This window comes from Mugil cephalus, chromosome 23 (genome assembly GCF_022458985.1).
Source record: "Mugil cephalus isolate CIBA_MC_2020 chromosome 23, CIBA_Mcephalus_1.1, whole genome shotgun sequence".
Taxonomy (NCBI): domain Eukaryota; kingdom Metazoa; phylum Chordata; class Actinopteri; order Mugiliformes; family Mugilidae; genus Mugil; species Mugil cephalus.
In genome coordinates, this window is record NC_061792.1 from 11,412,048 (window position 1) to 11,433,244 (window position 21,197).

The window sequence follows — 21,197 nt, forward strand, 5'->3', positions numbered from 1 at the left end:
TGCATCACCACGCCATGAAATGGAGGAAGTCCTGGGTACGTGCACACACACTATGACGCACTCCCAAATTGGAATAAACAGGTAGACGGTGTTCAACTGTCACTTCCTCTCCATCCTGCCGCCTCGCACTAAATGCATCCATCGACGGCAGCTCTGAACCGGCGATGTGAGACGGAATAAGTGGCGTGATACGGGCTTGCTTTTATTTTTCCTGTCAAAGGAAATTAAAATGACAACAACGTGAGTTCATTTCCCCTCCGCGTTATCAGCTGCTCATCTGCAGTGTAAACTCAACTTCTGAATAGCTTGAACTCAGGAAGCCTCGTCCAGCGTTTGCCGCTTGATCTGCATTGTTTGTCAATCTCAACGCTCACAGAAAAAAAAAAAGAGGCACCAGAGCGCATTCATCTGGATGAGCACACGAACTCACGTGAACTGTCTGTAACGCAGGGCCTCGATAAAGCGCCACGCTGCAACCTAACTCTGACATCCCATGAGTTTGAGCGAGGCTCCCAAATTCGTCACCCTGCCTCTAATGAGAAGCTCAGCGAAGTCGCACAGATGTGCCGACGTCTGAGCTCATCTTTTGGAGACGCTTCCTTGTGGCGGCACTCTAGATTTAATTTAGTCTAATAGCTTGAAGTACTAACAGGTAAAAAACATAAAAATAAATGAGCTGTGGCTCAAGATATGTGTTTTAGTTTGTCGTATATAGAAACAGGTGCCACCTGGAGCTGCAAACAGTTGCTGTATATGCGTGCGACTGTGTAGACAAAGAGTTGTCAGTAATTGTGTTTCCTCGAGAGAAGTGAAACTCACTTCACACATGTGAGAGCCCCAGCTCCTGGGCGTGTCCCCCTGCTGCAGGCTTCGCATCTGTGAGGCTATTTTTAGCCTAATTGAAAAATGCATCCTATACTCCCCTCCCAACATGCACCACTCTCGCCAAGTTAGTTTCACCCAGACTCCATTTTACTCCAGGGGAGAGCAAACTTTTCCATCATGTAGGCGTTATGTAACGGGGTGCAGTTCCGGGGACCGGCCACCAGGTGTCAGGGACTCATAAGAAACGGGCAGGGGTGGGGGGGCTCGGTGCCGGCGCGCACACCCATGTGGCTTCAACGTGAGCCTGCACATGTCTGAAGCCTTATCTCTACTTTCATGTCAGCCAGATAGTTGAGTCTGCGAATGACACATTTAATTATAGAATGAGAAGTTGAGGGAGAAAATTAGTCTCCAACACTTTATGCATGTGTAAACATAAATAAATAAATTAAAAGCAACTGTTGAATAAGATAAGTGAAACAATGTGGGGAATCAACAAAAAGTGGAGAAGCAACTTGTTTAATATTAAATAACCAGATAAATATACCATAAAACACTAATTATTGTTGGGACAAATTTAAAAATGAGACTTGAACGGTTTTTATTTTGTCCAATTGTGACATGCGCCTAAAACAAATCTTAAAAACGAGCCAGTTCCACGTGTATATTGTTTTCTCTCTCTCCGTGTGTGTGTGTGACAACAGGTTGATATTTTCTAGACGTGTGCACCCAGGCCATCTTGTGACAGTCGCAGCTCTGAGGACATTCATTCCCAGCCTGCGACGCCAAACGAACCGGAAGCGCGGATTGATTTCTCCATGGCGAGCGAGGGCGGCTGAGACTGAAGTGGAAGGAGAAGAAGGAGGAGGAGAAGAAGAAGAAGAAGAAGAAGAAATTAAATGAAATCAAATCAAGGCAGCGCTTGTTAAATGGTCATCCGTCAACCCCCGAACGGGATTTCTAGAAAGCGGGAGGAAAGCGGGTTTAAATCTCGGGCTGACTGCGCTTAGAATAATAATTAAAATAAATAAATAAATAAATAAAAGGATTATTCTTTCGGAGATGGGATCTACCTTCAGGATCCCCACCTGCTGGGCACCGTAATGGTGGTGAGTATCCAGATCTTTGGAGATGGCTCCCTCAGCCTTTATGATGTGACACATCTCACTAAACAACATTCGGCTTGGTTTATTTCGCTTTTCCCTTAAACGCGCACCTGTCGGCCCCAGCTTATTAGTCACACTAATTAAATGTGCGATATATTCACCACGAGCCAGGGTGTAGCTATAAACTGATATCCTTTTAGATGTTTTCATCTTCTTTAACAGTGTTTAATTCGCTGTATGTCACTTAAATTCGCTTTTTTGTGGCTCAATTCATGGCTGCCACGGACATAAAGCTCAGATTTAACTCCCGAACTAATAAAAATGAACGAGAGCAGGCTCAACGTCGTGACAAACAAAACGAGAGCACCAAATATTATTAGCATCCTCCCTTACGCGTTGGGCAGGGAATAGCCCTCAGAGCTACAGGCCTGTGGTTTATTTATTTCTAGAAATGTCTTGGCACGTATGGATTTTGACATTTCACGCGGGTGGATCTAAACTGAGGCGACAGACGAAACAAAACAAACTAAAATCTATTTTTTGTTTTTTAATTTAATTTTTGTGCGTGTGTGTGTGTGAACGCTCCTTTGCGTTTGATTCATTACGAGCGCACATCTGGCAAGGACACGCCCAGACTAATTCAAAGACACTGGTTGTTGTTTTTTTTTTTACATCATATCTTTTTACAGTGTAAAATAAAATGACACCTAAGTTATTCACCGGCTGAAGTTGTCGTGGAGCTAAAAGGAGAACGGGTTCATTAAATTATCGGTTGGAGCCATTTCAAACGCATCCCGAGGACCTCCAGGTGGCCGCCGGAGCTTATTATTTTATTTTGGTAACCACCGGTTTCCAGTGGGGGTGTCGCTGGGTTGGCCGAAGCGCTCAAAAGCCTCAACCTAGGTCACCTATAGATATTTCTAGACGTGCACCTCTCCTCTTTGTCGTTTATTTGTCGCTCCCCGGGAGTTGCGCCGGGGCGTCTCATCCGCGGAGCCGACGCGGTGGCTTGTTCGACGGGCTCCGAAAAAAAAAAAAAAGAAAAAGTGTCGATTATTCTGGAGGTGACGCGAAGACATCATCAACATGGCGACAGCCGCCGAGACTCGTTCAGGAACCGCCGCGAATTAAGGTATCGTCTGGCACCCGCTCCGCCTCTCTGGGTCTGGTTTCTATTTGCAAACCTCCACCGGTCCAAAAAAAAAAAGAAAAAAAAAAAAGTAACAGGTCTCTATCTGTTGCTTGTTAGAAATGAATGGCACGACAGGGTCTGAGAGGCGTCTTCAAAGTGATTTAAGGTCATGATAAACATGGAATGGTTTGTGATAATTGTTGTATTTATAGTTTAAGCCATGCACATGGTGGCTTTTATATATCCATACATCGCTGTCGTTTTCGGAAAACCTTTAAGCACCATGGACAGCAGCGCCCTTTTGACACCGTGTCAGCGGCGGTCGCGTTCATCACCGCCGCGTCTGAGCAGCTCAGGTGGATGAAGCCCGTGCAGATGCCCCTTTCAAAATGTCTGATATCAAGGGAGACCTCCACTTGTTTGCTTTCTGGAGCCAGCTGCCGCTTTAGCACCATGGACAGTGAACCAGCTGTCTGTGGAAAAAAAAGAAAGAAAAAAAAAACGAGAGCTCACGTTTTTTTTTTTTTTTTTTGTTGTTTTTTGTTTTGCTCAAGGACACTTTAACTGTTGTGGAAGGTGTTGGGAACGTGATGGGCACCTTTTATGAGATCACGTGGGCTCCTTTTAGGTCTGTTTTAAAGCGCAACTCTGCATTCTGTCAATAGTGGAGAAACGAAACCATGGGCATCAAACATTTGGCACGCAGGCAAAAATAATATAGAAGACAGCATATTTTTAAATGAAAACAACTGCCTTTTTTTTTTTTTTAACCAATTTGTCCACTGTTTTAGTCAGGAGTGGACAGAGCACATCATTGAGAACCAGGACTAAACAGCAGACCGCAGTAAGCCCAAATTGCACTCATTTTTCTAAAGAAATTTCCTGTCTGTAGTTGTCATTGCTCATATGTTTATTATGCTGTTTAGGTACTGGTGCAGCTCGCTTAAGGCCAAATTGGATTGTATATGGCCCCTGAACTAAAATGATCTAAACCATTTACGTTCCCTATAAGTACTGGAGATCATGGCAGTGTTGTTCTTGGAACAACGTGAAGGTTGCATGAAATTATCCATCTGTATAAGACTTGGATGTAAATAAGGTTGAATTCAGGCTAAAACACCCCAAACTGACACTTTGTTTTCATAGACTTATGATGCATCATGATACAAAGATGAAGCAAAATGTACAGCTCTGCAGGAATCTTGGAAACGCATGGAAATGGATAAAACGCGAGCAAATTAAGAAAACGTCTTCTTTAATTTCACGATGCATGTGCTGCAAAACGCAACTCGCGCCAGCTGCAAAAAAAGAAAAAAAAAAAGACACTGTAAGTGTCGGGGATACCGATAAGTGATGAAAAGGGTTGGAACGAATGTTTAAGTGTTATTAGTACAGTCAAATTGTGAATGATTTGTGCATTTTGCCCCAGGCTAATAACAAACAGACACAAACTTACATTTCAGCTAATTAAAATAACAGGTTCATCACTTTTTTTAGGGTTCCCCTGCAAACATTTTAGTTGTCGCTTGTGCTCCTTTCATCACATTTCTGTTGCGTCGTCAAACCGATAAAGATATTTTCTCAATTTGCTTAAGTTCCGTCTATTTGCATGTGTTTTTCTTAAGCTGCGTTGCATTGATCTCTCTAAGGAGGAAGCCATAGAGGTTGACCAAATGCGAATCTATGTTATGGATGCATTAAGCCATTCTTAAAGTTAGAAATCCATCTTCGCATGGTCCGGCTAGCAAACGTCCTGAACCTCAATGACTGTGAGTCATCTTGGCATGATTGGCTTCACGTCTCCTGCTTTGACTTTAATGAAGCTCATAATTTTCTTTTTGACTGGATCAACAGGATATGTGTCATACCACGGCCATCTGCGCCGTAATGGACATTTCCCATTGATTTCTATTCAGGATGCTTCCACTAGTTTGCCTGCTCCTTATAGTGTCTCTGGAGACACCATTCGCCGTCCCTCTGTGTTCTCAGTTTGTCGTGTTAAATTTGACTCTGGGGATGGTCGCGCTGATAGCTGAGCTCAGAGGCGGGTGTGTATGCTCTGGGCCTGCGGGGTCCATCAGGCCTAATAACTAACAGCCACCCTCGCCGCCACTGCTACACAGCAGCTCATTCTCGACAAGCTGTCACACCGCACATCACAACACTGGGTCCTGGGGCAATCTTTGGGACACAAGCAGATGTGTTTTGTGAGCCCCCCTATGGGAGAAGTCACAGTTAATTCACAATTTGTGCCCAGCGAGTTCTTGGAAACGCAGCATTTGCCGGCTGCTGTGGCTTTCTAACAACGATGTGATTTTACAACAGTTAGGGAAATGAAATGGTATATCCTGTCTTTGTTTTTTGTGCAGCTCCTCTCCGTCCTTTCATACTTTAATAAACCCAGCCAGCTTTCTGACGGTGATATCATGGTTTGGATCTCCCTCGTGGACTAATCTCATTGGCAGGTCTCGCGAGGTTTGATCGTTGAAACTAGTCGAGAGCCTGCAGCCGGATTTCTAATGAGAGGATGTAGGGAATAACATATTGACTGAAGACTTCACCTTGTGCGGTTAGTCTGTGAGCTTTTAACCGTATTGCATGGCCTGCATTAGCATTTGCTCAGATGTCATGGAACCATCAGTTTCTCCCAGATGGATCCCACTTAAAGCTTTATGCCCATATGCACTTCTGAATTCTGGTGCTAAGCTAACCGGAGTGTTATCAATCATCTTGTGTTACTGTGCACATGAAAGTAAAAGGAGCCTGTGCTGAGGCAGCCTCTGTTCCTCCATTTATGTTCGGAACAGGAAGCAACAGGTCGTGACACAAAGCGACAGCACTTTTGGGAGGCTGCTGTTTTCTGGGCCAGTATGGCGCCCCACGAGGGACAGGCCCTACCCGGGAGACTGTCTCGACTGGGAGGCACCATGACGGGGGCCGAGGGGGGGTCTTGTTTGTGTGCCTTCCTACTATTTCCTGTGGGAAGTAGAACCTCTGGTGCTTTTTGCTCACAGTTTTAAAAAGACAATAGTTACTATCTATTGCACCTGTTAATTAATGGCGAGTGGACGGGGCTTCCGAAGACACTTCGTCCAGCACAAGTCCAGCGATAAATTGATTAAGGCTCGATGTTTTCTTCACAGATTGGCTGTTTTGTTCTCAAGCTGTCCACTCCACTTGTGACTGGCTACTTATTGTGTCCCTGTGATTCTGCTGAGGGTTTGTCATGTGTCAGACCTTGTATTTACCTCCTATTTAAAGCCTCCACATACCTGTGACCCGATTCAAATAATTCTTCCCAGCGCCGCTGAGCATGACGCACAACACAAACAAACAAACAAATAATAAAAAAAAAAAAAACACGTCACTGAAGCCAAATTATTTTAACGGCATATTAACAGATTATTTTTTCTAAATGGATGATTTGGGTATGAATCTCGTCGCCAGTCATCGGTTATGAAACTCCAGACTATTGTGTTATCCAGTGAGGCTCTCAAAGTGGTGTTAGTCACCCAGAACCATTTGCATGTGAAATATGCTCTGTGTTATTCTACCTCAGCCAAATGAAATGAATGCGTGTTTCCGTAAGCCTTCCAAGTCACCAACCATTACTCACGAAGCAATATAATCAAGTAGATGCTGATAACAATTTATATAGAGAGTCTGGACGATATAGGCCAGCGCGTCTTTAAGATTCTGTAGACAAAAAACACAACTAAAGAGCCTCATTTCATTTTCCAGTGTCACTCTGTCAGACAAGACAATGGTAGAAGGAAATTACAGTAGATTAAGTAGGGACCCCTCCCTACCTACTATATGTGTTCTACATTGAACTCAGGTTAGTGCTGTTTATAAATATGTGATATTAATATCTTTTTGCATTCAGTTATTCAAATAATGCACAGGTTTTATTTCAAATATGTGAAACAATAGGGTGGTGTTGATGTTTTCTTTTACTTGGAGGTTGGATCCTTGTTAATGTGTATTTAAAGAAATTCAAATTTGTGGGAGAAAATTAAAATAAATAAAATATATATATAAAAAATGTTTAATCAATCAAAGATTTTGCAACTCCCCTGCAGTACCTCCTCGGGCCCCCTAGGGGTTGTGGACCCCCTGTTAAAGACCTTCACTTTAGCAAAGAAGACAATGAAAGAGAGGAGACTGGAGACCTTTTTGCAATATATAATAATATAGCGGCTGTAAAAGTTATTTTTTCCCAGAAAACAGGAGAAATATCATCAGCTCTTTTCTCAGGTCAAAGTGTTTTTGAACCACCAGCTGTGGCTTTAAAGGTAATTATTTTTGCCGCTGTGACACAAATGCAATGTAATACATGAGAGGCACAAAGTGGGGCTTAATAAATCTCATTTATCCAGGCATGCTTACTACGATAATGGTCCAGGTAGATGAGATGACCCCCAAAGGTGGCGACTATTTTCAGGTCCTGACTCACTTCCCTCCTCTCATTTCCTTCCCCCTCGCTGCAGCTCCCTGCCCCAGCTGAGCCCTTCGCTGCCCTCTGAAGGAGCAGGATGACAAGATGGCACAGCTGCTTGTACCGCCCGGACCTGACAGCTTCCGCCCCTTCGTCCCCGAGTCGCTGGCCGCCATCGAGAGGCGCATCGCCGAGGAGGAGGCCCGGAGACCGCGGGAGGAGCGCCGCAGTGACAGCGACGATGAAAACGGACCCAAGCCCAACAGCGACTTGGAGGCGGGGAAGTCTCTCCCCTTCATCTACGGGGACACCCCTCCCCACCTGGTGTCCACCCCTCTGGAGGACTTGGACCCCTACTACAGCAATCAGAAGGTCTGTTTTCGCGCTGATCATATCACGTCTTATGAAAGAGAAAAGTTCCTGCAAGCGCTGGCCTCAAAGCTTCGACGTGTTTACTGATTTAGCTCTCAATTATTCCATGACTCATGCATTGAATTCGGTTCCATTAAAGGTCTGCACTTTCTCGTCCAAGCCTTCAGAGCCCGTAAAGGCTTGAAGTTAATTGCCCAATCCTTTCACCCAAACTATTTAAAGAAAGCACATGGGCAGATGTAGCAATTTCCTCCCACACAGGCAAACTTCTGCCTTGGAAAGACATAAAAACTGAATACATTAGGCCCCTGTCTTCTCAGCTCTTCACCTGAGGGCTGGTTGGTGCAGTACAGCGGGTTGTCCACGAACCAGGGGGTTAGCAGGTCAAACCCCCCATGCATGCACATTAATGCATCTTAGCAGCTAAGGTCAGCAGCTAGAAGCAGTTTAGCCTCAGAAGTATTGGAATCTGCACAGTGAAAGCATGTCTAAGGCAGAGGTCTTCAACAGGGGGTTTGCGGGGGTACTACAGGGGGGTGGCATTTTTGGTTGATTAGACATTTTATATACTGTATATATATATATTTTTTTTTAATTTCCCCCCTAAATTTTAATTTCGTTAAATGCATATCAACACAGATCCAACATATTTTAGTAAAGGGATAAGGGATAGTTTAATATTGAATTCAAACTGATAATAATAATGTATATTTATAAATAGCACTGGTTTAATATAGAACACATATAATAGGTAGGGGGTCCCTACTTAATCTCTCCATCAGTTTAGGGGGTCCTTGCCCTAAAAAAAGGTTTGAGACCCTTGGTCTAGGCATAACCACAGCTTCTATTTCCTCAACTTTTGTTCTTATTAGAGAACCTTTGTAGGTTTTAGGTTTAACTGTACACAAATCTTAATTAAAAAATGACGAGTTGTGCGTTTTTGAGCTGTGAGGCTAAGCTAGCTTTTGCAAATCGCTCCTGCTCTCGAGGGTGACATCAGTCCTTTCATTTTTAACTTCACTTTTAAATTTAAATCATAGGCACTGATGTGTAAATACTACTGAAATAATTATGAAACCTAAACAAATTCATATTCATTTCGCTTTTGTGTTTCAAGCAAGCTGCAAAACTGCATTTAGAAATCATTGCTCTCAGCCAGGTCACAGGCCAACAGAGGTGCTAAACGCTAATCTGAGCTGCTATGCCACCCACAGACGGTTGTTGTGCTGCGACTGGACAGCGATTAATTCACTACTCACTGCTCTTTAAGCTGCTTCCATGTGCACTAAAGCAGCCACCAAACAATATACATATATCTACAAGATGAGATTTTGTGCAGTGCAGCTTTGTACTGACTTTGTTCTGTGTCTCTTTCAGACCTTCATAGTATTGAATCGTGGGAAGGCAATCTTCCGTTTCAACGCCACTCCTGCCTTGTACATCCTAAGCCCCTTCAACCCTCTGAGGAGGATTGCTATTAGAGTTTTAGTGCACTCATATCCTTTCAGAGTTTGCGGCGGACGCTGCTTGATTTGGATTAAAGGGTTTATCAGAATTAAACGTGCTGACGGTGAAGACTAAATGTCGGGGTTCAGGCTTTACGTAGCGGCTGAGCGGTTTGACTGAAATGTATGTCTGCTGTCTACACACTAGTGTTCATGAGAAGCCCACACGTTCCTTTGTGTTCCTTGACTTGGTTCCTACTATGTTCAGCATGTTGATCATGTTCACCATCCTGACCAACTGTGCTTTCATGACCCTCAGTAACCCCCCGGACTGGGCCAAGAATGTAGAGTAAGTCTCCAGATTTTGTATTTGTCTCGATTTCTTCGTTGTAGAACCGATACTCAGAAATGTAGCACGACTTTCCATCATGTAGATGTAGAAACCACCAGCTGCTAATAGCCCCGTCTATAGAATAGAATAAATGATTAAATGATAAATGATTTAAGACGTAATGACAAATTCCCATCATCTGGGTGGGGAGGTTTTAATAGCAAAACAGATTATCACGTGACTAGGGTGGTGTCTTCCTTCACTTTTTCTCTTTAACAGACTCTAGTCAGGTGAGGTTCAGGTTTGCAGCACCTGCAGATGTCCTAAATAAAAACCTAGAAGCTGAGTACACATCTCTTTAGATAGATTGGTCACAGGGGAGGAGTCTGACAAAGAGCTTCAGAGATCTATAGATGGATCGACCGAAAAGGATCCGCAGTACCTTGCTCTGAAGACAATGTGGACAGAGACATCTAGTTTGACAAGTAAAGGTTGTGAGGAACCCTGTGGAAGACATGTGGAGCTGCTAGGCTATCTCAAATTACATTTTCCTTAAGTACAATGAAACCGAACCTCCACATTTTTAGGAGGATAATGCAGTAAATCTAGAATCCAATCGAGGAAATGGTTGACTAAAGTAATTTCCTCTCCTCCCCGCCTTGTTTACCAGGTACACATTCACAGGGATTTACACCTTCGAGTCCCTCATTAAGATCCTGGCCCGGGGCTTCTGCGTGGGGAAGTTCACTTTCCTGCGGGATCCGTGGAACTGGCTGGATTTCAGTGTTATCCTCATGGCGTAAGTATTGTGCCGAGCGTCGTTAGGATCAGCGTGACATGATGTGGCGTAGATTAAGAGACACAATGCTTTTAATGCTAATAAATGTAAAAAGTAAAAAGGATAGAGAGAAGGTAGAGCGGCATGATGATCCGCAGCGTATTTAAAAAGCATGGCTAAGAATCTTTACTCTGTTATGATGGATATGTCCCCCCTCCTTAGAAGCATGGAGTATCTTGGCCCATATTTCTCTCTCGCGCCTCAGTGACTTCAGCCTCCAGCTTTACAGTGCATGGCGTCCGTCCGTCGTAGCATTTGCTGATGTGACGGATTACAAGCTGAGCCCGTGACATGATGACTTTTCTAATCTTGTTTCCTTGTTATGAGAGCTGGTTTTTTTATTACTCCCATGTTTGAGCAAGTGTACTGGGTTTGCCTGTGCCATGCTGTGTTGTAACTGTGCATTTAATCCTGCAGGTATATAACAGAGTTTGTAAACCTAGGCAATGTTTCAGCTCTGCGCACGTTCAGAGTATTGCGAGCTTTGAAAACTATCTCAGTAATACCAGGTAAGGCTGCCTGTGCCTGCTGCCAGCACTCCTGCCATTTGTCCTCTGTGCGTGACCGTTTGCCGTTCCCTCCTCCTTCCCTTCCTTTCCCTTCCCTTCCTTCTCCCTTCCTTTTCCCGTGACCCTCCTTTTGTCTTGTCACGCCATGTGTGTGGGTGCCTGACTTGTGCGTGCGCGTGTGTCCCCACACCTTCCCCAAAATGCCCACCTGACCCCGACCCCCATCCCTCCTCCTCCTCCTCCTCCTCCTCCTCCTCCTCCTCCTCCCCTGCCTTCCCTTACAGATATGTCACAGAGTTTGTGGACCTGGGCAATGTCTCGGCACTGCGAACCTTCAGGGTTCTGCGAGCCCTGAAAACTATATCAGTCATCCCAGGTGAGAGAGCCATCCAGGCCCGTAGGGTAACCCGAAATGCTAACGGCTAACTGGCGTTTCGTTTAAACATCCAAACACTCACGCCGACCCCCCCACCCACCCCCTTCCTCCTCCTCCTCCTCGCCCTCTCAGCTCATCTCACTTGTAGCTAAGCCTGACGACGCCCGTCGCCGTCCCTCATGCTGCCTTCGTAAAAAAGCCAGTAAAAGCTGGAATCTGGCTCCAATCTTCACAGATTGACAGGATTCATAGCTTTTAGACGCATCCTTTAAGGCAGAATTTTTTTTGGCTGAAATCTATTCTCGCCTTGGGAGCCTTACGAGTAGATTTTGTGCACTATTTTATTCATCTATTTATTTATTTTTTCACTTTTTTTGCATGAGACATTGCAAAAGCAGATTTTCTGGTGGCAAGCACTTGTGTGTGCAGGGATCCTCCTTACCTTGTTTTCCCGTGCATGTCTTTGTTAAGTGTCGTGTGGTATTGTTTTGGAGAAATTGTGATTATGGTGAGTGGTGGTTGGGTAATGGCGTTCTAAACACTAACACTGTTCACATCGCAAACTAACACAGAGGTCGTATGTATAACTGTCTACAGAGATCTGTCAAAGTTACATTTGGACACGGTCTAAACATCCTGGGCAAAGCCCAGAGCAAGCAGGCCTAGTACATGTTTGTGTTTTCACAGCGCTTTCTATCTGAGAGTTTAAAGAGGAGACTGATCATATCTGGTCTAAACTTTAATGCTAACACAATATTTCAGAGCAGTCAAATATGGCTGCCCTGTCATCCAGTTGCCCTTTAACTGTCGCTTAAGCACTTGTTGACATGGTTGTGTCATCACCCGTTTAAAAATAACCATATCTGATTGGTTGATGTGTCGCTGGAGTGCTGTAAAGAGCTGAAGCCGGCTCAAGCTCGACATGTAGAGGGTCACGCCAATCACTCGCACAGGGGCAAGTTCAGGCGTCCATTTCTGTCTGTAGAATTCTTTCTGCAGAAAATGCAACCTCTTGACTAGCCTGCTCAAAGTTTACCCATTAGCACACCTTCCTTTCAGCACTACAAAGCTTTTTGACACCTGATGCAGACAGCCCTCCTTGCATCGTATTTTTGGAGCATGCATCCTAAATTAACTAAATACCACCATGAATAAATGTATGAATGATCTTTTGAGGATGGAGCTAGGTTTTCCACTTCTACCAGTATTTATGTTGTGCTAAAGCTAGCTAGCGGTGTCAATCTTCTCTCCGAACTCTCAGAAAGAAAACACGCCAAACATGCATTTCCCCCAAACTGTTCCTCGTTCTTGGTTTTATTCCCGAGAACAAACGAAATGCAGCAGATTGAAAACCTTAACGTGCAACAAATGACTCAGTCCGACTCATTTTCGCATCGGCGTGAAGCTGACACAAAGCGCATTTGGTGACATATTTTTCTCACGCTCCACCAACCAGCTGCTTGAGAAATATATGAGACCAGTTACACGACTGGCTGAGAGGGGAGCAATTAACCGCAATCCACTTTATACTGGCATTGTTTCCCTGGATAAAATCAGCTTTTTGACCTTGTGAACATGACCCTGCACTATGCGATGGTCATTTACGCCAACGACAACACACAAATACATCATTTGCTACAAAAAGTATCCATAGAGACTAATGGCACTAATATGGAAAATCCAACCTTCTCTAGTGGTCAGTCTTTGATTAGCGGTGATCTGTGTTCGCCTGGTTACTGTATGACCGGTTCATACAGGAACCTCCACTACAGATGCCCCTGGCTGCTTGCTACTGTAAACTCTTATTAGCAGCTTCTTCTCTACATGCTTGTGGTTGTAATTAGCAGGCACTAATCATTCTGCGATGTCCCTCTCCCAACCCCCCCAACCCCACCTCCCTTGCCCACTCTCCCTGTTAGGCTTGAAGACCATCGTCGGCGCGCTGATCCAGTCGGTAAAGAAGCTGTCGGACGTGATGATCCTCACTGTGTTCTGCCTCAGCGTCTTCGCCCTCATTGGCCTGCAGCTCTTCATGGGCAACCTGAGGCAGAAGTGCGTGCGCTGGCCGCTCGACAACGCCACCGGCAATGGCAGCAGCTACGTCTCGGACGGCGGCTACGTCTTGGACGGCGACGGCGGCAACGGCACATTCGCGCAGAACGCCACGTTGGTGCAGAACGCCACGTTCAAATGGGAGGACTACGTCAACGATAACAGTAAGCCGAGCGAAGCCAAGCAGCGCGGTGGAGCTGTTGCATGTCCGCCAGGCACACGTAGGGAGCAACCGGGGTCAAGTTAGCGCCTGCTCCAGACGGCCTGAGTCAGATACCGACTACTTCTCATGCAGATCGGGTCAGGGTGGCGGTGACGTTGGCCCGCTGCCATGATAGGGAGTGACAGCGAAGGCCGGGAGCTCTAACAAGCGCTGGTGGGAGAATGCAGCAAATGTGGCGGATAATCGCCACAACAATAGCGTTCTACTTTCACCAACCCCCCCTCCCCTCCTTCTTTCGCTACCACTCGTCATGCTCCCTTAGCCCATCTGTGTGGCATGAGCAGCCTTAAGTGCTAGAGGAGGGTGAGTCACTGACCGCCAGCATGGTATCGAGGAGACGTGCACCAGCTCCATGACGAGCCGAAGGCGAACCAAAGAGCAGAGAAGTCCGGGGATAGACAGACAGATAGACAGACAGATAGACAGACAGACAGACAGACAGACAGAGAGATCTGATTAAAATCTCATAGATGTTGCGCATGAAGCCTGGCGATTGAGCGTATAGGGATCTGGTGTGATTATCAAATCACAGTTAAGTGGTAAATTATGTGTTTTACGTATTCATATCACACACAAAAAAAAACAAAAACAACAAATGGATGACTAACATGGCGGGATATAAAAATCAAAAGTCCTTATCTCTCTCTCTGTCTCAATCACTGCACATTGAAGACAATACCCCGGGGCGCTTATTGTTCTTCTGTTCCCAGCATCACTTCCTCCTGTTTGTTCATATCCGCTGCCTCACCCCTGTGATGTGGCTGCGACTGACCGTCCCTCTGTTTCTCCCCCCGCCCCTCCACTTTCCCTTTCCCTTCTAGGTAATTACTATTACCTCCCTGGCAGTAGGGATGCTCTACTCTGCGGGAATGGCAGCGGGGCTGGGTAAGGCTCGACATGCTTTATTTATTTGGCCAATTAGATGCACCACAAAGCTGAGCCTACACAATTAGTTTCGCTGCTTCGTACGATGTTTGCTGAGGATTGTTGATGCAGGAGCAAAAAAAGAAAAAAAAAGCCTGCTGCATTCTTACTGTTAAGCTTCAAGTTATCACGCATAGGCTATGAAAACACATGCAAAAAGTGTAATATAATATAGCTAAAAGAATAACATAAATATACAAATAGACTGGACAGTAAAGGATCTTCTTGGTAGCTGCAAATTGAGAATTCAGAGGATAGATGTCTTGCAGAACATAGTATAGTTTCAAATCTGGTCCATACCCTCAAGTCTTTTGGGCGGGGTCAGCTTCATGAACACTACCTCAGAAGCTTTTTGTTGTTTGTGTTAAATTGTAACCCATGGGTTCTTACGACGCCTGTGTGTCCACAAAGGCTGTGTCCGGAGGGCTTTGTGTGCATGAAAGCCGGACGCAATCCAGACTACGGCTACACCAGCTTCGACACCTTCAGCTGGGCCTTCCTCTCCCTGTTCCGGCTCATGACCCAGGACTACTGGGAAAACCTCTACCAGCAGGTTGGTAAAAAAAAAAAAAAAAAAAAAAAAACCTCTCTTCAGGATTGCCCTGACTTATTTCTGGTCCGTTACAAGGTGCAGAATTTGCATGGTCTAATCTGTGTGATAAAATGCCAAAATTAAATAATAGAAGCCTCTGTGCAAACATGTTCATTTTGTAACTATGGACTTTGCCTGTTATGTAAGTTCTTTGTTTTGCAGCAGAACAATGAAGCAACTTTTGTAAAGTCATCAAACAATGGGTCAACCACAGGGGCAACAGTAGTGTTGTGTTAATATAAAAATGTGCCTGCAGCATCCTCCTATCCTTGGGTTGATTACATCCAAACCCTTCTTTTCTGCCTCAGACTCTGCGTGCGGCGGGGAAGCCCTACATGATCTTCTTCGTGCTGGTGATCTTCCTGGGCTCCTTCTACCTGGTCAACCTGATCTTGGCCGTGGTAGCCATGGCCTACGACGAGCAGAACCAGGCGACCATCGAGGAGGCTCAGCAGAAGGAGGAGGAGTTCCAGGCTATGCTGGAGCAGCTGAAGAGACAGCAGGAGGAGGCGCAGGCAGGACAATTTCGTCTTTGTTTGTTTGAAACAAAGCTTCAATCAGATAGTGAAGAGATGTCTCAAACTGCTAATGCACCAATTTTGGCATCTTTCTTTTCGTTGAGTGTGAGAAATAGTTAGGGTGGATGTTGATTCCTTGGCTCAAAGTGTGTTGCCGCGGCAACCGAGGGATTTACCATCGTGGGTGACTGACCCCCCTCTGTTTCTCCCTCGGAGATCAGGAGTCCTTCTTTAACCTACAGGAAGCTAAAATTAGCAGGTGGACGTGGAGAGCAATTGAAAAAGCTAGACAATAGAAACACACTCTGAGCTCTAAGTGACGGTTTAATAATCTGCATAAGAGACTCGTTATCAAGGCAGATCCATACCTTGGGTTCCTGGGAAGCAAACTATCTATTTACAAGAATTTCTTACCTGCAAGAGGATCATAAATTGGTCTTATAATGAGTATTTACCCCCAACTAACCCAAATATGTTAGTTTAAATATATAATAAATACTTGAAAATAATGGGTAATCAATCTGGTAAGCTGAAATAAATGGATGAGAAATAGTTTGAAGGGCAAAATGGGGAGAAAAAAGTAGAAATAATTGGCTAAAAGGAGATCCTTCGTATCTCGTCCCTGTTAGTGGGGTTTTCCCCTCTTCTCCACCTCTCTTCTGTTCTTCAGCATCAACCTCAGCGGCGTCTTATCGAGGTTGTGCACATTCGCATTGTTTTTGTTGCTCCAGTTGCCATGACAGGCTCTTAAATCCTCCCACTTTAACAGCGCATGTGTTTGCAGGACTCAGAGGCATTTGTCATCACTAGAAAGAAAAAAAGATAAAATGTAATTCTTCATTATTGGAAAGAGAGCGTCTTGAAAGCTCATGCTTTTTGATTATATTATTTATAAAAACATTAATTACTCCCAGTTAATTACTTCTAGGAATGAAAAAAAAAATGGCTGCTGCTTAACCCAGTGTCTGCACATTTTTATCTTATTTGATAAATATCTTGAATGCAAGTATTCCGGAATGTTTTTGGAAAACGTTCATGTCCATTTTTAGAAGGTGTCTGTGGCTTATTTGGTCTGTTCACGTTGCTGCTGCCGCTGCTCTCAGCTGCCAGCCTCTCTCCTCCGCTCCAGTCCACGAGAGCCTCTGAGGCACAAGGCACTGGGTAGCCATGACAACTATCTTTGTTCCCTGATTGGCTGGCAGGTTGCCGCGGCAGCAGCCACAGAGAGTGGAGAGTACAGCGGGAGAGGGGGCCCCACCTCCGAGTCCTCCTCGGGGACGTCTAAGCTCAGCTCGAAAAGTGCCAAGGAGCGGCGCAACAGGCGGAAGAAAAGGAAGCAGAGGGAGGAGGAGGGGGAGGAGGAGAGGAGCCGCGACAAGTTCCACAAGTCTGAGTCCGAGGACAGCATCAAGAGGTCCAGCTTTCGCTTCTCTATTGATGCCAATCGGCTCTCTTATGAGAAGAGATGCTCCTCACCCAACCAGGTACATACCCAGGCCTCATTTATGAATTTCACCCAACACAAAAGGTGACACTTAGGTGTCTCCTCGTTCCTCACCTACATTTTGCCTTTTCTATCAGTCTCTCCTCAGTATCCGAGGTTCCTTCTTCTCACCTCGGAGAAACAGCCGTGCCAGCTTGTTCAGCTTCCGCGGCCGGGCGCGCGACATGGGCTCCGAGAACGACTTTGCCGACGACGAGCACAGCACGTTCGAGGAGAGCGACAGCCGCCGGGGTTCCCTGTTCCTGCCACGACGCCTGGAGCGCCGCTGCAGCGCCGTCAGTCAAACCAGCCTCGGGGCGCCCCGGGTCATGCTGCCCGCCAATGGCAAGATGCATTGTGCCGTAGACTGCAACGGCGTGGTGTCGCTGGTCGGTGGAACTTCTGTAACAACCTCCCCTGTAGGTCTCCTGCTGCCTGAGGTGACTTATCTGTTTCATCGTTTATTTTCCCCATTGACATCCTTCAAGTAAATACCATGTAGTTCATTTTTGTTTGCTGACGTTGATACATTAATGACATACGAAGGATTTGTCAAGATTTTTTTGGTGTCCTTCTAGTCTGTAAAATGCTGAAAGTATGGGCTGGACTTGTAGGGTTTCTTGAAGATGTGTCATTTGAGCAAAAAAGGCTGGTGGGAAGTTGGGGTTTGAACAGGACCATCTGTGAGTGATACATCGTGACCTGGATGACTGAGAACCTTCACAGACATATTGCCTCCCATTTTGGTACTTTCCCTCAAGGGTTAGCCTTAACCCTTGAGACCAAGAGTTCACATTCTCACCAGGTTTAGCAACCTGGCTTTGATATTGTAGTTCTTGTTAACTCTGAAGTATCCAAACAACAAGATGAAACCAGGACAGAGTTTTTAAAAAAACATCTGTGGAGTTTCAAGGAACATCACGTGACTACGGTCATGCGTAGTCCCTAAATGAGAAACATCCACAGAGGTCCCCACAAGTCTTCTAGACCTAAAGTAGCTAATTAGATGAGAGATGGAACGTCTCCAAGAAACCCTGCAGAGTCCAATTTCTCTTGTTTCTGTTCTGTTCGGATACACTTTGATATGAATGACGGAGAACTTTAGAAACTGTTGTTATCCTACAATTTGGTTCAGCCATTCACATTCTCCACAGGATTATCACTTCATTTTTCATCTATTGCCCTCATCAGCTGACAATTTCATTTGTCCCACAACGTTCTTTTATGACAAAATGGGCTTTGTATTTAAGAGTTGTTAAAAACTACGGTTTTTAACTTTTTTTTTTCTGCTCTTAGGGGACGACTACAGATACCGAACTGAAGAAACGTAGGTCAGGTTTCCGCCAGCCATCCATGGATTATTTAGAGGAACCAGGGGCCCGACAGAGAGCCATGAGCGTAGCCAGTATCCTCACCAACACCATGGAAGGTCCGGATCAAAAAGCACATACTTATAGTCAACGTTTTCCTTGTCCTATCTCCTTCTTTTCTTGAACCTCATGCTAGTAACATTTGTAAATCGGGAAAGTCAAATGCAATCCTAAAAGTAATTCTTCTTTTCCAGAGCTTGAAGAGTCAAGGCAGAAGTGCCCACCCTGCTGGTATAGATTTGCCAACACCTGTTTGATTTGGGATTGTTGTCCCGCATGGCTGAAAATCAAAGATGTCGTCAGCACAGTTGTTATGGACCCGTTCGTGGATCTGGCCATCACCATTTGCATCGTCCTCAATACCCTTTTCATGGCCATGGAACATTACCCCATGACTGACGAATTCGATAATGTCCTCTCGGTCGGAAATCTGGTGAGCGTTCTTCATTCACTGTCTTTAAAATCTCATTGTAAAATATCTCTGGTGATGCGGATTCAGGTGCAGCCTCTTGTCTTCCTCGTCTTCTAGGTGTTCACTGGGATCTTCACAGCAGAGATGTGCTTCAAGATTATTGCCCTGGATCCATACTACTACTTCCAGGAGGGCTGGAACATCTTTGATGGCATCATTGTTAGCCTCAGTCTGATGGAGCTGGGCCTGGCCAATGTGGAAGGCCTGTCTGTTCTCAGGTCCTTTAGATTGGTAAGATAAAGAAAAAAGAAAAAAACTGCATTACACAATTTAGCTGCTCTTTAGATGAGAAAAGCTGATACGTACCTGTACTTAACTATGACTAGGTTCATGCCACAATGGCTCTCTCAATAACATTCATTGTTATTAATAATGACATGATATAATGAGAGCTTTTTGTGCGGAACACAAAGGGCCCCGTCGAGAGTGTCTGTGTCCTTTGGGGCCCAGTGTGTTTTCTCTGTTTCACCTGACTAGCTTTCTGTGACTAGTTTTTATTCAGTTTTATTTTTTCAAACATATCCACAAAGGCTTTAAGACAAAACAAGCACGAACATGTCCATTAAATATGTAGCTGAAGATGATTAGAAGCAGAGGGAGCTGATGGCCTAGCTCACTCCATGGCTTTCCCAGAAAACCAGACTTGAATGTGGTGTCCATGTCTTGTGACTTTTTGAAGAAAGCTAGGGAAGAATGAAAGATGAAGTATAAATGACAATACCTCCATCATTATATTTCTGAATCCTTTGAATCTTCTTCTTCCAAACAGCTGAGGGTCTTCAAACTAGCCAAGTCATGGCCCACGTTGAACATGCTAATCAAGATCATCGGGAACTCTGTGGGCGCGCTGGGCAACTTGACTCTGGTGCTAGCCATAATCGTGTTCATCTTTGCCGTGGTGGGCATGCAGCTGTTCGGCAAGAGCTACAAGGAGTGTGTATGCAAGATTTCTGATGATTGCACGCTGCCCCGCTGGCACATGCACGATTTCTTCCACTCCTTCCTTATCGTGTTCCGGGTGCTGTGTGGAGAGTGGATCGAGACCATGTGGGTCTGCATGGAGGTCGCAGGACAGACGATGTGCCTGATCGTCTTCATGATGGTCATGGTCATTGGAAATCTGGTGGTATGGGGTTCTCTCTCTTTATTTTTCTATGACTATGACAACGTGCAATAGTCCTGTTACATTTTCTTTTGTACCATTAATCACAAGTTCGTGGTTGAATTGTCTTTTGACCTAATGTCTCGTTCCCCTCCAGGTCTTAAACCTCTTCTTGGCTCTCCTCTTGAGCTCATTCAGTGCTGACAACCTGGCAGCAACTGACGACGACAGCGAGATGAACAACCTTCAGATCGCTGTGGGGCGGATCCAGAGGGGCATCGCATTCATCAAATCCACACTGAGGCAGTTCCTTCAGAGTCTCTGCTTTGGGGGCCGTGGTGGCAATGGATCCGGTCTGGGCGAGGAGAGCAAACCCTTGGATGAGCTGCACAGCAATGGCAAAGGCAACTGCATCTCTAACCACACTTCAGTGGAGATCACCAAAGACCCCGGTGGGGTGTACATGACAGAGGGCAATGGGCGACCAGGAGGAGGGCTGGTGGTTGGGGTTGGGATTGGTGGGGACACTACTGGGAAGTACCCACTGGAGGAATGTGACTACATGTCTTTTATTCATAACCCCAGCCTAACAGTTACAGTGCCCATTGCCGTGGGCGAGTCAGACTTTGAGAACTTAAACACTGAGGATTTCAGCAGCGACTCATCTGACGTGGAGGGCAGCAAGGAGGTAAGATGAAAGCCGTGGTGGCTGACGTCTCTGTCACTTTCAAGGAAATCTCTTGAGTCACGCAACCATTGTATTTGATCAAATCCTTAATACGTGTAATTAACACCCTACGTAAGTCATCCAGTGTATGTCAAGATTTGCATGGAGATGGCCTTTTCAGATAATGTTCAGCCAGTCGAGCAGCTATGAAAATAACACACCTGCTGACTCATTTGTACATGCATCATGCTGTGCTACTGAGGAATCTGTTGGAGTTTTTACTCAGCTCTACAGCTATTGGCAGCATAACAACAGCTGTGATGAATAATGACTCAAAACAGCCTTTGACCTACTGTAGCATGATCACTTTTTCTGCGCGTACTGAATAGACTTGAGTGTGTGCATGTGTTCAAGATGAAACT

General features: G+C 45.3%; 1 protein-coding gene across 6 annotated transcripts in view; it reads left to right on the forward strand.

The window, feature by feature from the left end:
* Nucleotides 1-1,430: 1,430 nt before the first annotated feature.
* Nucleotides 1,431-21,197, forward strand: part of scn1lab (sodium channel, voltage-gated, type I like, alpha b) — a 34,505-nt gene continuing 14,738 nt past the window's right edge. The window contains exons 1-17 of one of the 6 annotated variants that reach the window (XM_047576596.1): nt 1,431-1,934; nt 7,554-7,873; nt 9,251-9,369; nt 9,578-9,667; nt 10,320-10,448; nt 10,905-10,996; nt 13,292-13,588; nt 14,469-14,532; nt 14,983-15,124; nt 15,472-15,678; nt 16,884-17,165; nt 17,263-17,604; nt 18,461-18,593; nt 18,729-18,967; nt 19,064-19,237; nt 19,776-20,132; nt 20,266-20,796. In XM_047576596.1, the coding sequence (XP_047432552.1) occupies nt 7,607-7,873; nt 9,251-9,369; nt 9,578-9,667; nt 10,320-10,448; nt 10,905-10,996; nt 13,292-13,588; nt 14,469-14,532; nt 14,983-15,124; nt 15,472-15,678; nt 16,884-17,165; nt 17,263-17,604; nt 18,461-18,593; nt 18,729-18,967; nt 19,064-19,237; nt 19,776-20,132; nt 20,266-20,796 (3,465 nt within the window). In that variant the 5' untranslated portion in view covers nt 1,431-1,934; nt 7,554-7,606. The other 5 variants (XM_047576595.1, XM_047576598.1, XM_047576597.1 and 2 more) reach the window with 5 other exon arrangements.